Source organism: Ovis aries, chromosome 18, assembly GCF_016772045.2.
Source record: "Ovis aries strain OAR_USU_Benz2616 breed Rambouillet chromosome 18, ARS-UI_Ramb_v3.0, whole genome shotgun sequence".
NCBI classification, from domain to species: Eukaryota; Metazoa; Chordata; class Mammalia; order Artiodactyla; family Bovidae; genus Ovis; species Ovis aries.
This window is the reverse complement of record NC_056071.1, coordinates 52,048,352-52,069,910: the sequence shown is the minus strand read 5'-3', so window position 1 is coordinate 52,069,910 and position 21,559 is coordinate 52,048,352. Positions and strand designations below refer to the sequence as shown.

Sequence of the window (21,559 nt, the reverse complement as noted above, 5' to 3'; positions counted from 1 at the left end):
ATCAGCACGTTAAAAAGATAATCCCAAAGAATTCCCTGGGAGTCCAGTGGTTAGGACTAGGTGCTTTTGCTCTGAGGGCCTGGGTTCAATCCCTGGTTGGGGAACTAAGATCCCACAGCTGGCATGGCATCCGCCCCCCACCCCCGGCCAAATGATTCCAAAATAATTAAATATTAAATGTTAGAGGTAATACTATAAAAATATTTGTAAGATATGTTAAAATTTTTTCATGATGAGAGGACTTTTTGAATTTCAAAAGCACAAAGCATAGAGGGGAAAACTTGTTTAATTACATTACATAAACTTAAGAATTCATATCCAGAATGGACTCTGAACAGAATTGGTGTTATTCTTGTTCGTCATCGTGTCTGACTCTTTGCGACCCCATGGACTGCAGCATGCCAGGCTTCTCTGTCCGTCATTATCTCTCAGAGTTTGCTCAAACTCATATGCATTGAGTCAGTGATGCTATCCAACCATCTCATCCTGTCACTCTCTTCTTTTGCCTTCAACCTTTCCCAGCATCAGGGTCTTTTCCAATGAATCGGCTTTTCTCATCAGGTGGCCAAAGTATTGGAGCTTCAGCTTCAGCATCAGTCCTTCCAGTGAACATACAGGGTTGATTTCCTTTAGGATTGAGTGGTTTGATCTCCTTGCTGTCCAAGGGACTCTCACAAGTCTTCTCCAGCACTACAGTTTGAAAGCATCAATTCTTTGGCACTCAGCCTTCTTTATGGTCCAACTCTCACATCTGTACATGACTACTGGAAAAGCTATAGCTTTGACAATATGGGCCTTTGTCAGCAAAGTGATATCTCTATTTTCTAATATGCTGTTTGTCATAGTTTTCCTTCCAAGGAACAAGTGTCTTTTAATATAATGGCTGCAGTCACTATTCACAGTGATTTTGGAGCCCAAAGGAAAAAAAAATCTGCCACTGTTTCCGGTTTTTGAGTATCTTGACTGAGATACAAAATGCAAATTTTCCTTGGTCACTGCCACTATATTAGAAATTGCATTAGTCCTTTTAACTAAATGTACTTTCAGTTTCCAGCATGAAATCTGGCATACTTGCTGAATCCATGAAATGTTTACCAGCAACGTTGTCTCTTGCAGTTTCAGCCTCTGTAGTTGTAATATGAGAACATGAAGACAGAATTTGTTATGATCTTCTCTTAGTATACTATTTTTTTACTTAATTTTTTTTAATATTTCATATTGGACTAGAGTTGACTTACAGTGTTGTATTAGTTTCAGGGGATACAGCAAAGAGATTCAGTTATATATATATGTATATGTTCTCTTTTTCAGATTCTTTCCCATATACATTATTACAGAGTATTGAGTAGAGTTCCCTGTGCTATACAGTAGGTATTTGTTGATTATCTATTTTACATATGAGACTGTGTTTATGTTAATCTCTACCTCATAATTTATCCCTCCCTATTTTCCCTTTGTTAACCATAAGTTTATTTTCCAAGTCCACAAATCTCTTTCTGCTTTGTCAGTTCATCTCTTTTTTTAAGATTCCACATACAAATGATATGATCTTTGTTTTTCTCTAACTTACTTCATTTAGTATGATAATCTCTAGTCCATCCATGTTGTTGCACATGACAATATTTCATTCATTTATACAACTGAGTAATATCCTTTTGTATATATGTACCGTATCTTCTTTAGCCATTGACCAGGTGGCTGTGGGTTTGGAAGACTTTAGGCAGCTTCAGCAATATGTGAACTGTGAACTTCCTGATGTTCAAGCTGGTTTTAGAAAAGGCAGAGGAACCAGAGATTAAATTGCCAACATCCACTGGATCATGGAAAAAGGAAGAGAATTCCAGAAAAACATTTATTTCTGCTTTATTGACTCTGCCAAAGCCTTTGACTGTGTGGATCACAATAAACTGTGGAAAATTCTGAAAGAGATGGGAATACCAGACCACCTGCCTCTTGAGAAATCTACATGCAGGTCAGGAAGCAACAGTTAGAACTGGACATGGAACAACAGACTGGTTCCAAATAGGAAAAGGAGTACGTCAAGGCTGTATTTTGTCACCCTGCTTATTTAACTTAATGCAGAGTACATCATGAGAAACGCTGGACTGGAAGAAACACAGGCTGGAAGCAAGATTGCCAGGAGAAATATCAATAACCTAAGATATACAGATGACACCACCCTTATGGCAGAAAGTGAAGAGGAAGTAAAAAGCCTCTTGATGAAAGTGAAAGAGGAGAGTGAAAAACTTGGCTTAAAGCTCAACATTCAGAAAACAAAAATCATGGCATCTGGTCCCATCACTTCATGGGAAATAGATGGGGAAACAGTGGAAACAGTGTCAGACTTTATGTTTTGGGGCTCCAAAATCACTGCAGATGGTGACTGTAGCCATGGAATTAAAAGATGCTTACTCCTTGGAAGAAAAGTTATGACCAACCTAGATAGCATATTGAAAAGCAGAGACATTATTTTGCCAACTAAGGTCTGTCTGTTCAAGGCTATGGTTTTTCCAGTAGTCATGTATGGATGTGAGAGTTGGACTGTGAAGAAGGCTGAGCGCCAAAGAATGGATGCTTTTGAACTGTGGTGTTGGAGAAGACTCTTGAGAGTCCCTTGGACTGCAAGGAGATCCAACCAGTCCATTCTGAAGGAGATCAGCCCTGGGATTTCTTTGGAAGGAATGATGCTAAAGCTGAAACTGCAGTACGTTGGCCACCTCATGTGAAGAGTTGACTCATTGGAAAAGACTCTGATGCTGGGAGGGATTGGGGGCAGGAGGAGAAGGGGACGACAGAAGATGAGATGGCTGGATGGCATCTCGGACTCGATGGACGTGAATCTGAGTGAACTCCGGGAGTTGGTGATGGACAGGGAGGCCTGGTGTGCTGCGATTCATGGGGTCGCAAAGAGTCAGACATGACAGAGTGACTGAACTGAACTGAGGCTGCCTGTCTGCCGATGGGTGGGGCTGTGTTCCTACTCCTTTGGTTGTTTGGCCTGAGGCATCCCAACAATGGAGCCTGCAGTATGCTGTGTGGGACCAGGTCTTGGTGTTAAAATGGTAGTTTCCAGGAGAAGTAAAGTCGCTCATTTTCACTTTGAGGAAAAAAAAGTCGTGTCTGGCTCTTCGCGACTCTTCACCAGCTGAGCCACAAGGGAAGCCCCAGGAGAGATCATGCCAGTTAGTACTCCTCAGTCCAGTATGTCTAACTTTGCTTTCCTCGTGGTTCAGATGATAAAGAATCTGCCTGCAATGCAGGATACCTGGGTTCTATCCCTGGTTCAGGAAGATTCCTTGGAAAATAGAATGGCTACCCACTCCAATATTCTTGCCAGGAGAATCCCATAAACAAAGGAGTCTGGCAGGCTACAGTTCATGGTGTTGCAAAGAGTCAGACATGACTGATCAGCTCAGCACAGTATGTCTTGACACCAGTGTCCTTGTCCCCACAGTGAGACACAGCTGTCGCCTGTCTCCTCAGGAGACTCTCGTTGTGTGGTTTGATGATTTTCTTCTGTTTTAAGCTTGTGTTCTCTCTCTCTTATTTTTTTTTTTTTTTGTTAATCTACTGTATGTTTTTGATTTGTGGTTATCCTGTTTTTCAATTATGCTAATCCATTATTATATCTGCTTGCTTTAGACTGGTAATCATATAGGCTCAAACACATTCTAGAAAAAGATCTGCATTTTCTTACTCTCCTCTTCCACATTTTATGATTTTGATGTACTCTTTTATATTATCATATTTATTCTTTTGCTATTCATTGTAGTTATCCCCACTTTCATAAACATTTTTTATTTTTTAATCTGTGTAGTGGCTTATTTAAGTGATTTACTTTCCAATTGTAATTTTCTCTTTCCTATGGATTCTTGCTTATTTTCTATTTAGAGAAGACCTTTCAGTATTACTTTTAGGCTAGGTTTAGCATTGTTATATTATTTTTTTTGAATTTATTTTTAATTGAAGCATAATCGCTTTACAGTGTTGTGTTGGTTTCTGCTGTGCAACAATGTAAATCAGCTATAAGAACACATATATCCCCTCCCTTTTGAGCTGACCCTCTAGGTCATCACAGAGCGCCAAGTTGAGCTCCCTGTGTTATAGAGCAGTGTCCCATCAGCTATTTGCTTGTCTGAGAAATTCTTTATCCTTCTATTCTAAATGCTAATCTTGCTGGGTAGAGTATCCTAAGTTGCATGTTTTTCCCTTTTAGGACTTGGAATATATCTTGCCACTCCCTTCTGGCCTGCAACTTTTCTGTAAAGAAATCAGCCAATATCACTTTTAGCTAACTCTTTGTTTTTCTCTTGCTGCATTTATTAAAAAAAATTTTTTTTTTATTTATTTGGCTGTGCCAGGCCTTAGCTATGGCATGTGGAATCTTTGATCTTGATTGTGGCATGTGGGATCTAGTTCCTTGCCCAGGGATTAAACCTGGGCCCCCTGCATTGGGAGAACAGAGTCCTAGCCAGTGGACCACTAGGCAAGTCCCCTCTCTTGCTGCGTTTAGCTTTGTCTCTTTAACTTTTGCCATTTTAACTATAGTATGTCTTATTGTAGGTCTTGTTTGAGTTCATCTTGTTTGGTACTCTCTGTGCTTCCTGCTCCTGGATATCTGTTTCCTTCTTTAAGTTTAGGAAGTTTTCAGGCATAATTTTTTCAAATGCATTTTTGATCCCCCTTTCTCTTTCTTCCCCTTTGGGATCCCAACTATGAATGACTGTCATGCTTTTTATTATTGCTTTGGTCTCATATGTTGCTTTCATTTTTTTCATTTGTCTTTCTGTCCTCTGTTCTAATTGGATAATTTTCATTATTCTATCTTCCAGATCACTTATTTATTTTTCTACATTATTCAGTTTGCTCTACCTAGGCTTTAGCTCAGCTTTCATCTCAGCAAATGAATTTTCTAATTTTACTTGGTTCCTTTTTATAGTTTCTAGTTCCTTTTTACAGTAATCTGCATGTATATCAATAGCCTTTCTTAATTCCTTCATTATTTTTTATTACCTCCTTTCGAACCAGTGTCTATTAGAGTGAAGAGGACTGTTTCATCATTTGTTCTTTCAAGGGAATTTTCTTAATCATTTAGTTGGCAGTGGTTCCTCTGTTTCTTCATTTTACTTATTTTCTCTGTCTCTATGAGTTTAGGGGAAACAGTTATCTACTGTGGTCATGGAGGGTTGCATCCCCATGTAGCCTGTGTATGTCTAATATTTTTGGTGCAAGAGCTGTTTTTAGTAAGGATATCTGCTGCATTTTTCCTCAGTGTATGCTGGTTGTTTCCCCTTTGATAAGAGGGTATGACTGCTCTGGTGACTACAGCCTGCCGTGGATATTGAGAGAGGCTTGCTCTTTGCTCTGTGATTGTCACAGTCCTAGCAGGGGCAGGTTCGACTCCCCAGTTGTTGGTGTACAAGGCCCCAGATTCCCTTCTGAGCTGTACTGTGAGGTAGGTGGGACTGGAGCACTCCTGCCGGGAGAGGAGCCACTGAACCTTCCTCTGCAGGAGCTTTCCACTGGGAAGTGTGCACTCTGGTGTTGCCTGCCACCCATTGTATGGGCTGACAAAGTACACTCTTTTTGACACCACCCTCAACCTCTCCTCAGTCATGGAAAGGCAGGCAGCAGACCCTGGTGTAGTCACAAAACCGCCTGCCCAGATCCACTGAGTCAGGTACCAAGATCACAGTAGTCACGCACCTGGATGCACCTTGGGAGCTACAGAAGCAGCCCAGACTGTGACCCGGCCCATAGGTGCTAATACTGGACTGGCCTTAGCCACAGGGACGTGAGTATTCTGAGTATTCTGTTCAGATGTCCCACAGGTGCTGAGTTTAAACTGGTCCTGGTGGTGGTGGCATAAATCTATATATTGTACAACCATGCCGGAAGAGAGCTCAAATTTCAGCCCTGCCTACATGTGTGGGCAAGCACTTGCCTGCTCCTTGAACATGCAGAGGTGGAGCCATGCTCACTGTGATTGAAAATGAGGCTGCTATGGTGTGCCTTGCCCCCTCCCCGCCTTTGAGTGCTTGCATTAGTAATGAGGCTTCAATGATCAACCTCAGCTCCTTTCTGCACATACCCTCAGTTGTATGTAGCTTGGGCCATACTCTGCCCTCTTCAGGTTTCAGCCAACCCCAGTCTTCTCTCCGTGTGTGTCCTCTGAAGCCTGGATTTCAGCACCCAGCCCCTGCACACACTAACAGACTTTTGTCTCAGGCTGGGGAGTGCAGGAAGGTGGCACGGTCCCTTTGCTCTGGTCTCTCTCTGTTCTGCTTGCTGCAAGATGGCTGCTGTACTCTCCTACGAGCCTCTGAAGCTCCCTTTCTGTTCCAGCTCATGTCCCTGCCAGTTAGGAGGCTTCCGAGGGCGAGGGAACCTCTCCTCTTTCCCAGCTCTTTCCCAGCATACAAGCTCCCATTCCAATTCCTTTTTTCTTTCTCTTTCATCCTAGCTGGGTATGCGGTGATCTTTATTGCAATTTGAGTTTTATACTATCATCTGCCAGTATTCACCAGGTAATCTGTGAGAAGCATTCCACATGTAGATGTATTTTTGATGTATTTATGGGAGGAGGTAAGCTCCATATCCTCCTATTCTGCCATCTTGACCTGGCCCCTCAGAGCAGATCCCAAGATTTCTTTGTGAAGTCAATTACACACGATTGAACTGGCAAAACTAAACATATCTCTGTGAATGTGGAGATGTTGTAGTCTCCTTGTATAATAGCATATAAGTAAACACTTTAAAAGTTAATAATAAACTCTTGGTTATTAGAATGGCAGTTTAATTTGACACAAGAAACTTCTTTAGAAATGCTTTTATTTGTTAGTTTCTATCATAGGATTTGTATGTGTAATCCCATTTATGCCTAGAAAAAGACAGAGGGAAGTGTTATATGGTTGAATGGCTAATATTATTGTTGATTTAGCTAGGCTATAGTACCCATTATTTCATCAAATACTTATCCAAGTGTTGTTGTGCTGGTATTTTGAACTTGTGATAAATAGCTGTAATAAACTGTCTTTCAAGTAAAGGAGACTACCCTTGATAATGTGAATGAGTCTTTTCCCATCTTTTGAAGGGGCTTAAGAGCAAAAATAGAAGTTTCATGGTGAGGAAATTTTTCCTCAAGACTGAAGCATTGGTGCCTATCTTGGTTTTCAGCCTCCCAGACTCTCGTACAAATTTTGGGCTCAAGACTGACACACGAATGCCTGCTGGCCTACTCTGTGATTTTAAACTTGCCAGTCCCACAATCATGGGAGCCAATTCCTTAAAGTAATTCTCTTTATACATATACATGGAGCTATGATAAAAGATACCATATGTATATGTATATATATATATATATATATCAATATATATATCTATGTCTATATTTGCATCTATCCTATTGATTCTGTTTCTCTGGAGAACTCCAACTTTAACTCTTGTTAACTTTGAGTGTGGGATTATGGGTATCATTTTTACTTTTTCTTTGCTATTAAGCACATTGTCCTCAGTGAACACTGCTGTTTAAGTAAAAGAGCATAAACTTTGTTTGATAGCTCTCCAACCACTTAGAAACTGCTAAGAAATTCTGAAAATTAAATTCCAACAATAAAGGGACATGATTTCTACAATAAGAAATTATAACTTTTGACTCTCCTAGAGAGGTTTTTGCTTGCTGGAACAACCCAAATTATGTATTTGAAGTTTTAAAAAATTTTTATTGGAGTATAATTGCTTTGGGCTTCCCAGGTGGGCTAGTGGTAAAGAACCCACCTGCCAGTGCACGGGCAGAGACAGATGCAGTTTTGATCCCTGGATTAGGAAGATCTCCTGGAGGAGAGCATGGCAACCCACTCCAGTATTCTTGCCTAAAGAATCCCATGGACAGAGGAGCCTGGTGGTCTATATAGTTCATGGGGTAGCAGATTCAGACACAACTGAAGTGACTTAGCATGCAGGCATAATTGCTTTACAATGTCGTACAGTGTACGTACAATGTCGTACACTGCTGTACAGTGAAGTAAATCATATATAAATATAAATATATATATGAACACACACACAGGCACACATATGTCCCTTCTCCCTGAACCTCTCTTCCACCCTCAATCCCACCCTTCTAGGTCATCACAGCTCTGAGCTGAGCTCCCTATGTTATACAGCTGCTTCTCACCGACTCTCTATTTTACACATGGTCGTGTATAGACAGTGCTGCTCTCCCAATCTGTCTCAGCTTCTCCTTCCTCCTCTGTGTCCGCATGTCCATTCACTATGTCTGTGTCTCTATTCCTGCCCTGCACACAGGCTCATCTGTACCATCTTTCTAGATTGCGCACATACATGTTAATATACAATATTTGTTTTTCTCTTCCTGACTGACTTCACTCTGTATGACAGACTCTAGGTCCATCCACATCACTACAAATGACCCAACTTTATTTCTTTTTATGGCTAAGTAATGTTCCATTGTATACATGTACCACATCTTATTTATCCATTCATCTGTCTATGGACATTTAAGTAGCTTTCATGTCCTGGCTATTTTAAATAGTGCTGCAATGATTATTGGGAAACATGCCTCTTTGGAGCTTCCTTAAAAAACTAAAAAAACAGCCAACCACCATATAACCAGCAATCCCACTACTTGGCATATACCCTGAGAAAACTATAACATATTTGGAGTTTTAAACAAATCTTGATATTTTCCCCCTAAAACTTGTTTAAAAATGTTATGGAAATTGAGAATCAGAAAGCTCTATGGAAACCCTGTGACTATGGGTTTGAACTGGCATAGAGATAAAAAAAAAAAAACCTCCAAAACCCACCAAAACAAAAGCAACAAAGAAAAACAGACAAAATGTGTAGTATCCAAATAATATCACATAAATTATATTACCATATTGCTGGCTCATTTCCTTTACTTTTGAGGTTTTTGAACTAGCAGATGAGGAAATGTGTTAGACTTGAATCCTTTCACCAAGATTTGATGAGATTTCTTTTGATGACCGGAAAATATGGAGAGCTCTGGGCTGGATATGACTTGATCGAGATGTTGCATTATTGAGCTTAAATGACAAAGTCTTGAACTGATGTGTTGTTTGTGGGGAGTGAAAGGGAAATGGATTTGAGATTTATCATGAAGACAAATGTGTGTGTTAGTTGCTCAGTTGTGTCTGACTCTGCAACCCCAAGAACTGTAGCCTGCCAGCCTTCTCTGTTCATGGGATTCTCCAGGCAGGATTACTGGAGTGGATTACCGTTCCCTTTCTCCAGGAGATCTTCCTAACTCAGGGATCGAACCCTGGTCTCCTGCATTGCAGGGAGATTCTTTACCACTTGAGCTACAGGGAGAAAGAGGAATTTCACATGATTTCTAGTTTGGAAATCTAGCTATATGTATATTTGATTCATTAAAATGGGGATACAGACACAGAAAACACATGTTGGGGAAGAGTTAGGGGTGACAATTTCAGATTAGGACATTCTGAACTTTAGGCACTTATCTGACACACAGATGGAGTTATTTATTTGGCAATGAAAAATGTCTTCTATAGCTCAGGAAGCACCCAAATACCCATTTGATGAGTAACAGCCACAAATTTACATCTAAATAAGTGTTGAGAATTTTAGTTGTAGTAAAGAAAAAGGGACTATTAGGTATCTCAGAGATAAAAAAAAAATGTATTGAGGAATAGTTTCAATATGGGAGAGAATAGATATACTTATATGGTAACTTGAAAATGCTGGTAGATAGGAATATGGTGAAGCTATATAGAGGGTGTAATAAAGGAGAACATAATAAGGTAAAAACTGTATCAGAGGGCATAATGAAAAGGATAGTTGAGGGGATGATATTCAGGGCACCTGATTAGTGTAAATAAATATCTTAGAGGGCTTCTTCCTCTAAGACATGAGTGAATAAGGAATAAGTATAGAGGTTGGGGAGCAAGGAGTTGGGGAGCATCAAGCCAGTGATTCATTTCTGCCCTGGTCTGCCTTTGCTTTTACCATTATGTTAACATTTACAAATCTGGATGTCGAATACAAAGCAGTGACTGAGAATAGTCTCTAATATCCACAGAAAGAGAAGTTTACTGATGACACTTCTCTCTACAAAGTCCATTTCCAACATTTCTAAGGCTAGTATTTCCACAGAGGAGAGGTCAAGTACTGTCCCCCATGAAGTCCTGTCAGACTTCGACTAGTTTGTAACCAAAAATCCGTGATTGCTGCTGCTCTGGGATGTGATGGGCTGAGCTTAGCTTTTAACATGTTTTTCTTTTAGTTGCGTCATCCTATGAGAGGATGCTGCCCTTTCTGTCAGCTTTGATCACAGATCCTGATTTTTTGGTATTCTCTTAACCAGTGTTTCCCAAACCTGTCTATGATGAGTCATCTGAAGACATGTTAAAAATACAACTTCTTAGGTCTCACCTCTGGAAATTCTGATTCATGTCTCTACTAGGGCAGGCATGATAATCAGTATTTTCAACAAGGACTGCAGATGACTTTCTAGATTAGCAGTTCTCAGTGGTGGCTTCTAATTAGCATCATCTCGAGAGTGATCACACATGAAAATCCTTAAGTCCTAGCCCGTACATATTGATTAAGAATCGCTGAAAAAAGAGCTTGTGAAATACGTATTTTCAGTTTCTCCAAAAGACTGTTGAGTGTAGCCAGTCTTCAGATAAGGAAGAACATTTGATTTAGGCCTATAGGAATGGTGGCCCCATTAAATATAGGAAGAACAGTGATATCTTCAGAAAGAACCAAGATGAAATCCTCCTGAACTGATGTCATTGATAAAAATTCAGTTTGACTGAGACTGTGATATCTCTAGAGCAGGGTTTCTCAACCTCAGAATTATTGACATTTGAGGGTGGATGATTCTTTGCTGTGGGAAGCTTCCCTGTGCCTTGTAGAATGTTTATCAGCATCTCTGGCTTCTACCCACAAGATGCCAATATTATCGCCTCACACTTACCACAACTAAAAAGTATCTCTACACACGGCCATATCCCCGGGGATACAATCACACTCAGTTAATACCACTGTTCTAGAGAAAGGTTAGAGCACTGATTGTAATTTAATCAAACTTTGAAAAGCTTTATACTATCAATAAAAAGGGCTCCTGTAATGACCTGGTCTTTTATACTGTGGCCTCTCTGGATGTCCCAGGATACGGTATATACTCTCAAGCTTGATATTGGTGGGATATATATGCTTCCAAATACAGAAAAGGTGGGATATTGTTTCTTGAATTTAAGATATCTGTAGGTTAGGTATTGTAGGACTCTGGCCTGGACATTGTGATTTAGACCAATTTATCATAATTTTCTAAAAAGCCAAAACGTTGATAATAGGGTAACACTTCTAATTTGCAAAAACCTTGACTATTTGGATAGCTGATATAGGCATGGCCTTTACATCCGTCTTCACAGATATAGAGTATTTTCTATCAGAAAAAGCATTAAGTATTGTACTTGGAGGTATTTTTTTAAATTAGGTAACTCCCAATTGTAATAAAATACATGATAGAATAGTAGTATTTAAGAAAGATTTAATAATTTGCTTATTTTATCTTTTCTTTCTTGTTTTTCTTGGAGATTTTACCACAAAGGGTAAATTCTTAGTTAAGGATTGTTATTTACATGAACTTAAATAATAGAGACCATTTTTACTCAGTGTTAGCAAACTATGAGGTTTGAGTGTTCCTAATATTGCTCTTACATCTGAGACCAATTGCAAATTTGAAGAGACTTTCTAAGACATCCTCAGTTTTGATAATTTACCTGAAAGTTCCACAGAACTCACTGAAAATGATTATAGTCACAAATATGGCTTATGAGAGGGAAAGGATCTAGTCAAGGGTGGAGACCCATACGGCAGAGTCTGAGTAGGTTCCAAATGGGAAGCCTCTATTGTTCTCTGGATATGTTACCCTCCTTGCATTGATATGTGACGTAAGCACATAGTGTTGCCAACCAAGGAATCTCACCCAAGTTTCAGTGTTCAGGTTTTCATCTGGGGCTCCATTGCTGCTGCTGCTGCTAAGTCGCTTCAGTCGTGTCCGACGCTGTGCGACCCCATAGACGGCAGCCCACCAGGCTCCCCCATCCCTGGGATTCTCCAGGCAAGAACACTGGAGTGGGTTGCCATTTCCTTCTCCAGTGCATGAAAGTGAAAAGTGAAAGTGAAGTTGCTTAGTCGTGTCCGACTCTTAGCGACCCCATGGACTATAGCCTACCAGGCTCCTCCGTCCATGGGATTTTCCAGGCAAGAGTACTGGAGTGGCATGCCATTGCCTTCTCCCCAGAATTAACTGATTGATTGATTGCCCATATGTTTGATTGCAGATGCCTTATGACCCAACTATCACACCCTAAAACATGGCTGGCCTTTCAAGCATAGCCAGCCCCTCCCCTAAACAAAGATACCCCTATCAGGTATGTCATAGATTGTGTTCCAAAAGTTGAATGCAAAGTCAGATCTGTTTTTGGACAAAGCCAAATTTTTTGGTACCCATAGTTGAGTGATGGAAACTTGTATAGGCTGAGTTTGACATATCTGTGTGTAAATTATTGAGGGTTCACTATGCTTCAGATGTTTTTACACATATTCTTTTCTAAAATCCTTACATTAGCTTATAAACAATTGACTCAGATTTGAACTTACATGTTGTGTTATTATTATTTTAATTTTTAAAAATTTAAACAAGTTTAAAGTCCTCCAGTTTAAATAGTAGCTGGATTTGTCTGTTATTATGCAACATATGACTTACCAACCTGAAGTCTTCCATTTTCTAAGACCAGTCCTTTTCTATTATTCAACTAAAAAATTTAACTTTTAAATTAAAAAAATTAATTTAATTTAAAATTCTAAATTACCACAAGTAACCTGATCCAAATCACACAGCCAGTACTTAATAAGCCAGGAGTCAAGCCTAATTATTTAGGTCCTGTGATTTCTCATTCTTTCAAAGCTGTATGATGTCATGGAAGGTAGTATTCATAAGACCCTGGAATTGGCTTAGAAGACATAAATAGCCTTTGGAAAATATTTCCAGTGAGTTGTGGAGACTCAGAAAATGCTTGGAAATATTTCTGGTAGCCTGTCATGATAAAGGAAATTGAGAAACATGTTTTTGTGTCTAAAATGAAAGTCCATATGGCAAACCAAAAAATTTGTTTCATCCAATGGTTCATGATTTTCGTGTTATTGACAGACTACTTTACCATCTGAATTTGAAAAAAAAACATATGGGTCATGATGGTCCCTTTTTTCAAAAGAGCACTGTCTTACTGATTTCTTAATTGCCAAGAATATATACTTTTGTACTTCTACTGACACTTGAGTACAATAACATCAGGAAGATTATTCTAGGTTATATCAGTATTACAGAACATTTCTTCTAAATATAAAAACTGCTAGAACTTGGAGAATCATTTGTGACTTTATAAAAAGCTCTTGGTCGTACTCTTTAAACAGTGATAAAATTTGCATATTACTTGTCAGACCAAAATGAATTTCATTTTACAAGAGCATTGTCTTCATCTCCTGTTCTCCACATAAACTATGATTCTTTTCTCCTTGTATAGTTTTATAGTTAAACTTATTGAAATTATTATGGCCTATCAGTCCTAGTAGCTGTTGAATGACTTGAATAGTTTTAAGACATGCAATAAAGAGGCTTATTAATGGGCAAATAGTCCCTCTAGGTTAAGCTGAAAAAACAAAATCATAATACAGTAGTCCCCAAATATCTTAGATCATAAACAGTAGAGTTGGAAAACTTCTTGGTGAAAAGTGAACTGAGCTTCTTTGAAATGTCTAATTCTGTGAGCCCCATTTATCATAGCCTTTTTAAGAAATACTTTTCTCAGATAAGTAGGGCTCACTGAACCCTGTCACAAGCAAAAGGCGTACATTAGGCATTAATATGAAGGTAGTAATAATGATACCTTGTGTTGCATAGTTCTTTGCATTTTCCAAAATGTTTTCAAATATATCTAGTCAGCAAGAAAGAACAGTAAAAAGTTGTCATTCAGACTTTTAGCTGGTTGTCTTTGAGGCCTAGTTCAGTGTCCTGTGGTTGTTTCGACATAGGGACATTTCAGAGAAAAATATGTTTGGCCTCCTGAAGGGGTATTCATTGTAGTTACCAGAAAACTCGTGTTTTGTATCCCAAATCACAAAATTTTCCTTAGATCATTTTGTCTCTCACCAGTAAGGAAGGAATACAGAAAGAAAAAAAATCTGTAACCAACAATATCAGTGATAAAATGAAGAAGTAGGGTTGAAAATATTCCTTAGCAGTGGCTTTAAAATTCTGGTTCTGGGATCAGATCCACTTGAGTTATATTGGGCATTTATTAAAAACACAGAATCACCAGAGATGGGACTCAGCAAGTCTTTGGTTTAATAAGTGATAGCAGGTTATTCTCATGTATGTGCATTTTTCAGAATCACTGTCTTAGTGAATCACAAAACCTGAGAATTCATTTTAGGGAGCAAGTATACACAACTAGTGAGGATCTGAAGCTAGGGGGTAGTTAGTACAGGCATGAGAATAATTGATATTAAAGAGGGCTAGAACATGGGGATCACCTCTGTTGAGATGGAGGGTATCCAAAAAGAGCTATATATTTCCTACACAACAGAGGGACATCATCTAGAAGAGGAAATTGGCAGATCCACATGGGATCATCAATAGTGTTCCTATTTCTTACCTGCGTATGGAGCATAGGACAGGAGCCTCAGCCTTCTAGGCCCATGGTTGATGGGAGATCTTGAGAAAATTGTTTGTGTTGAGACACTGAGAAATCACGGATATCACTGAACTTCCAGGGACTATAAGGTGATGTAGAAACTTTGTATAACATGATATGCCCTATTGCAGGCCATATAGTTTTTAGGACTTTTCTCCCTTTCTTTTAAACTTTTAACACTAAATTGTATGTTTGAATTCTACAAATGCTAGGCTGTCTAATAGATTATGTTTCCCTAAGTATCTAGGTAGGGGATCATACTAAGACATATAACAATTTCTCTTTGTTGTCATGTAACCAACCCAGCTTTATCATGCTTTTGGCTGAATGTTTATATATATCATATAATGTGATTTCATAGCTCTAAAATTACATCTTATAGAAGCCGAGATTTGACTACATGAATGCAGTTTCCATGGACTGGGGATAAAGATGTAAGAGATTATTTCCTACTTTCAGAGCTCTTACTGAAGTGGGGGAAAAATGAATAAATGCACTATTACTATACAATATGATGGGGAACTGAAAGAGGTTAGTGCAGGTCACCATGAGCTCAGAGAGGAGAGATTACCAGGTCAGTTTGGGGATGGCATAGGGAAGGATTTAATGAGGAGATATCTGAAACCAAGGGATATGCTAAGGAGAGAGGTTTCCTAGGCAAATGAGGTGGTAGTGATGATGGGCAGGTGGCTTTGAAACCAGAAGGAACAATATGAGAGGAAAGCTAGCAGGTGACAGAAAGCACGCTGCATTCTTGCAGCTTTAGATAGTTGTTTGTTCAGGGCGTATATTTTGAGGATAAGAGTGGTGAGAGATTTTGCTACTAAAGAAGCAGGCAGAAGATTCTGAAAGAGCTTATTTGTCATCATAATGGATTTGGATTTTTATCATGAAGTGAGAGGATGTCTGTTGAAGGATTTGAATCAGGAAGCTAACAATTAGACGTGCAGCTTAGAAAGAATTTCTCTGATAGAAGCATAAAGATTGTATTTCAGTGAGAGGATTTGTAACATAGAGAAACTTGTTGGATGGCTACTGAAATAATTCAGATGAGCAATGAGGATGGAAGTAAAGCACTGACTGCAGGAATGGAGAAGAAGTGAAAGACTGACCAGCTATTAGGGAGAGGGGGTAGACAAAACTTGTTGATAGATTGGGTAGGGGAAAAAAGAGGGGTCTACGAATACTGTATAGATGGAGGCGTCACTTATAAGATGGGAAATCATAGTGAGATTAGCATGTTTGGGGTAAGAAGATACACTGAATTGGGGGCATGTTGAGTTTTAAATGTGATCCCTAGGTTGAGAAGATCTGCTGGAGGAGCACATGGCAATCTACTCCAGTATTCTTGCCTGGAGAATCCCATGGACAGAGGAGCCAGGTGGGCTAGGGTCCATTGGTTCATGCAGAGTTGGACATGACTGAAGGGACTTAGCAGCACACGTGATATTCAAATGGAAATGAGAACTAGATGATATCAACCAGGGAGCAGAGGAACAGTGAAACTAACATGGTGATGGTGATTGTGCTAACAGAATTAAACTGCTATAGTAGTGGATCAGTTCAGTTCAGTTCAGTTCATTTCAGTGGCTCAGTTGTGTCCAACTCTTTGCGACCCCATGAATCGCAGCATGCCAGGCCTCCCTGTCCATCACCAACTCCCGGAGTTCACTCAAACTCACATCCATTGAATCGGTGATGCCATCCAGCCATCTTATCCTCTGTCGTCCCCTTCTCCTCCTGCCCCCAATCCCTCCCAGCATCAGGGTCTTTTCCAATGAGTCAACTCTTCGCATGAGGTGGCCAAAGTACTAGAGTTTCAGCTTAAGCATCAGTCCTTCCAACGAACGTAGTGGTAGATTTTGTCAAAAGGGCAGTTTTTCTATTGTGCTACTTTTGATTTTGATGAAGAATTGCAAATTTTATAGTGACACAAGACACACAGAACGGCTGTTGGTGCTTCACAAATTGGCAGCTCATTTAATACTCAGTTGGGGTTTTCCTGTATCTGGTGAACAAGAAATACTTTTTTTTCCTGAGAAGTTACGGTATTTGCTTTGGGATGGCGGAAGTGATTTTTATAACAGAATGTTACCGTATAAATAGAAGAAAAAAAGGAAGTGAGAGAAGAAACCTGTGTAACAAGTTAAAAAGCAAATCAACAGAGAAAGACTTCCAGTTGCTCCAAGAAATATCTGAAAAGATGGAAGAACCAGGCAAGCACGTTGTAAAGACATCTAAGAGGAGAACACCTCAAAGAGATATCAATCAATAACAACAGACAGAATGAGGAAAATAAAAATTAAGTTATACTGATATTAGCTTTAGTATGTGAAACTCTAGTGAAAGTAGGTTCATTGAGTGATATGGCAAAAGAGATTTCCAACACAATAAACTTGTTAGTCTTTCCTTAAGCACTTTCCCTTTCTCTGAGTTTCTTGTACTCTACAAGAAGTGTATTCAGAATCACACATTTCATGTTTAAATCATATTATTAACATGAAAATACATAATATATGTGAGATTAATGTGTCTTCTATATTTTACATGATGTGTGCATGTGTGTGTGCTAGGTCACTTCAGTTGTGTCTGACTCTTTGTGACCCTATGGACTGTAGTCTGCCAGGCTCCTCTGTCCATGGGATTTTCCAGGCAAGAATACCGGAGTGGGTTGCCATGCTCTCCTCCAAGGGATCTTCCCTACCCAGGGATCGAACTTGTATCTCTTATATCTCCTGCATTGGCAGGCAGATTCTTTACCACTAGCCCCGTTTTACCTAATACTATCCTTTTTTTCATCCATTCATCCGCCCATTCAGATAACTGCTGCTACTGCTGCTAAGTTGCTTCAGTCGTGTCCAACTCTGTGCGACCCCAGAGATGACAGCCCACCAGGCTCCCCAAATATTTATTTGGCCAGGTACTATGTTTGACCCTGGAAATGATACTATACAAAATCTGTTGACTGCTTGTTGTGTTCCAGATGTTGTAATAAGTGTTTTGCATATAGTAATTCATGTAACAAAATAATTACATGAAAACAAACAAGCCAGAGCTCTAGTAACAAAACTAACTACACTAAGGAACTGGCTGGCAAATCTGAAAACTGTAGGACAGTTTGATAGGCTGGAGACTCAGGGAAGAGCTGATGTTGCAGCTCAAGTCCAAATGCGGTATTGAGACAGAAATCTCCCTTTCGGTACATGAATCTTTTTCTCCTAATGCTTTCAACAGATTGGATGAGGCCCACCCATATTATGAAGAGTAGTCTGCTTTACTTAAAGTCTACTGATTTAAACGTTAATCTCATCTAAAAAATAACCTTCTGAGTGATATCAAACTGATATTTGACCAAATATCCAGGTACTGTGGCCTCGCTAAGTTGACACAAAAACTTAATTGTTACACTTTTTATATATCTTTACATCTCTCAACAACCTTATGAGATATTATTACCAATGCTATTTTACAGATGAAGAATTGAAGGAAAAGGAAAAGGGGTTTGCCTTGGATAACAGGATTAGTAAGTTATAGAACAAGTATTCAAACAGCTAATCTAATTCAAAGTGGAGTGAAAGTCGTGTGCGACTCTTTGTAACCCCATGGACTATACAGTCCATGGAATTCTCCAGGCCAGACTACTGGAGTGGGTAGTCTTTTCCTTCTCCAGGGGATCTTCCCAACCCAGGGATCAAACCCAGGTTTCCTGAATTGCCGGCAGGTTCTTTACTAGCTGAGCCACAAGGGACCCCATCTAATTTAAAGCCGGCACTCAAAGCTATAATGCTTCCATTTACAGGTGAAGAAACTAAGGAAGAGAGAGGTTAACTTACTTGCCCATGTCATTCAGCTAGTAGGTGATGGATTCAGAACATGAACTCAGATCTGACTTTAAAGTCTCTATCGTTAACAGCAACACAATAAATATTTTCAATATTTGTCCCCAAGGCAGTTCTTGGTCTATTAGGGAAATCATACATGAAAACAATTTGCACTGATAGGAAATGATTAATTTTATTTGGAGAGGCAAGAACATTCCTGGGAAATAAGGCCTCTGAACTTGGCTTTGAAATTAATAACCCTTTAAAAGCACATTCTAGGAAGAGGTTATGGACTGTGCAAGGTGATGAATATGAAACAGCTAGGTGTTTTGGGGAAAGCTTACTAATTTTGGTACTGCTTCCACTGGCATGAAGTACCTGTAGATGTAAGGGTGGGGTGAGTAGAGGTCAGGAGATGATGGTGGCCATCCCACCCAGTTGAGGTGGGACTGGATTTTATTTTGTGGTTGGTAGGAAGCCATAAGAAATTTTGAACAGGAGAGAAATACTATTACACTTTAGTTTTAGTAAGATGCTAAAGTCTGTCAGAAAAAAATTATGAAAGACTTTGAAGTAAACCGAACACATTACTAGGTGTCTTCAATCAAAATGTATGTGCTGTCTAGAGCACACTCTTCTGGGTAATTTTGATTTTATAGAATTTGCATCTTTCATTGTCTGAGCTATTTAAAACTGTAAATTGAAGATCACGGCAATGAAAATGACTCTTATCCATAGATGTGCAAATGAATTCTGTCTGGTGGAAGGAAAATCAATTTCCCGCCCTGCTGTGGAAAGAGAAAGTTTTGCAACTATTTATAAATTCAGTTCAGCATTCCTGATTAGCCTATATAAGTGTGATTCTTTGACAACTCCTTTGAACCCATTCCAGCATCTTATCAGTTGCCTCATTAATTAGTCAATTAAATAAAATCCTTGATAAATATTATTCTATATTTGTATAAAATTCATCATCTTAATCTTTAAATTTTGTTCTTTAGCAAGTCTGTCCTAAGGGATGAGATGATGTAATCTGTACAAAGGCAGTGCTAGCTCATAGGGTTGGAGGGAAGTTGATAAATTAGAGATAACTTGGGATGTATACTGACAAGACTTAGTACTCTGAAGATATGGGAAATGACAACATACGAGGGTTCAAAAATGATTCCCAGATTTCTGGTATGATTGATAGCAGAGATAGCAGTTTCTTATATCAAAACATGACTATTGGGGAAAAAGATATGAAGGTAGACATAATGAAAGATTATCAGATATTTGATTGTGGAGTTCAGAAGTATCTGAGGCTAGAGATTCTGATTTGGGGCTCAAATTTATACTTGTAAACTTGTGGGATTAGATTGAAGCACAAAGGAAGAAATGTAGATGAAAACCCCAGTGGGTCTGGAGTAGAGGATTTTAGGCATGAGCAGAATGAAAGGATCCATTAAAAGAGACCGAAAGTAAATCTCTTTTATTTAGGATGGTGTTATTTATGGCAGCAAAGGAAGGGCAATATTTTCAGAGGGAAAATCTAATCAATGGTGTCAAGTGCTAGAAATTTCAGTCCATTGGATTTGGCAATGTGGCTATCGCCAAGAAAGTTCAACTTTCAAGATGGGAGGATGGATGCAAATTGCATGACAATGTTGGGAATTAGATAATTGGATAGAAAAAAAAGAAATGTTCATGTTTGGGAACGCATGTACACCCGTGGTGGATTCATGTCAATGTATGGCAAAACCAATACAGTATTGTAAAGTAAAATAAAGTAAAAATAAAAATTAAAAAAAGAGAAATATATGGGAAAGGAGTTAAGGATGGATACAAGACTAAGGGAGAAATTTTTAAGAGTGAGCATAAGGAGAGGAAGCCATTTGAAAAGAGAGAGTAAAATTGTACAAAACACTCAGAGTCCAAATGGAGATATCAGCCTTCAGTAGGAGGAAGAACGTGTTCTACCCTCATACTCAGGAAAGGAGAAATAGCTAGGAGCAGCACAGGTACCTTTTAACGCTGGAAAGTAGGAAGGCAACAGATATCTTACTTGATTTTCAATATCGTGTACTCAGAGTAGAGGTGTGGAATTCAAGAGGAATGGCAAAATTATGACTAGTCCTTGAAATGAATAGGAATGGGAACTAATGAAAGGTAAAATCTACATGATAAAATTAATCTGTTAAAGTAGCTTTGGTTCTGGTGTATTACTCTTTCCAAAGTTTTGTTTTGCAGGTGTAGAACATTGAGCCATGAATGATTGCTAAGCAATTTGCCTACTCTTAAATAGCTTTTTTCACCTTTCTGTATTCTTTTCTACCAGTAGTCTTTATAGTATAGTAGAAAACTATAGGGACAAGGATTCGTCCACCAAATCTCAGTTATACATAGCTGGTAACATTCCTTCTAATGTGGTAGCATATAATTTTAGATCTGTGACTGGAAATACTGGGTCATGAGATAGTATAGTATAGAACATATAATATCCAGTGGGGTAAAAATGTAACAGCAAGCTGTGGGAAGATGAGAACACCATAGTATCTAGGTTAGGAAAGGCAGATGGAGAAGGAAAATGAAATGAAAGAGATTCAAGAGAGAAAGATATTAAATAGGGAGAAGATGATGTCAAGAATGAATCTCATATCTCAAGTTTGCTTAGAAACAACCCAGGATATGGCTAATGATGGCAGTATAATATTCATGGATAAGGTCTCAGAACTTTTAGAATGACCCACCTATACAATGTTATCCCAGGGCTAATCAATTTTTTCTTTAGAAGAAATAAGTCATAGAAAGTACTGAAATTCCTGTGACAACATCTTATTCAGAAGCCCTCTGATTTTGAGATGATCAGTTTTTAAAAGAAAAGATTCTACTTTTGGACTCAGAGGGAGAGGGAGTGGGTGGGCTGATTTGGGAAAATGGCATTGAAACATGTATACTATTATGTAAGAATTGAATCGCCAGTCTATG

The 21,559-nt window shown here is 39.0% G+C and overlaps 1 protein-coding gene across 1 annotated transcript in view; it reads left to right on the top strand.

Annotated features, from left to right (window-relative positions):
• Nucleotides 1–12,392: 12,392 nt before the first annotated feature.
• LOC101104431 (transcription initiation factor TFIID subunit 11) overlaps nt 12,393–21,559 on the top strand; it is a 31,091-nt gene continuing 21,924 nt past the window's right edge. The window contains exon 1 of the mRNA XM_060401525.1: nt 12,393–12,449. Within this exon, the coding sequence (XP_060257508.1) occupies nt 12,393–12,449 (57 nt within the window). The remainder of the gene's footprint in view (nt 12,450–21,559) is intronic.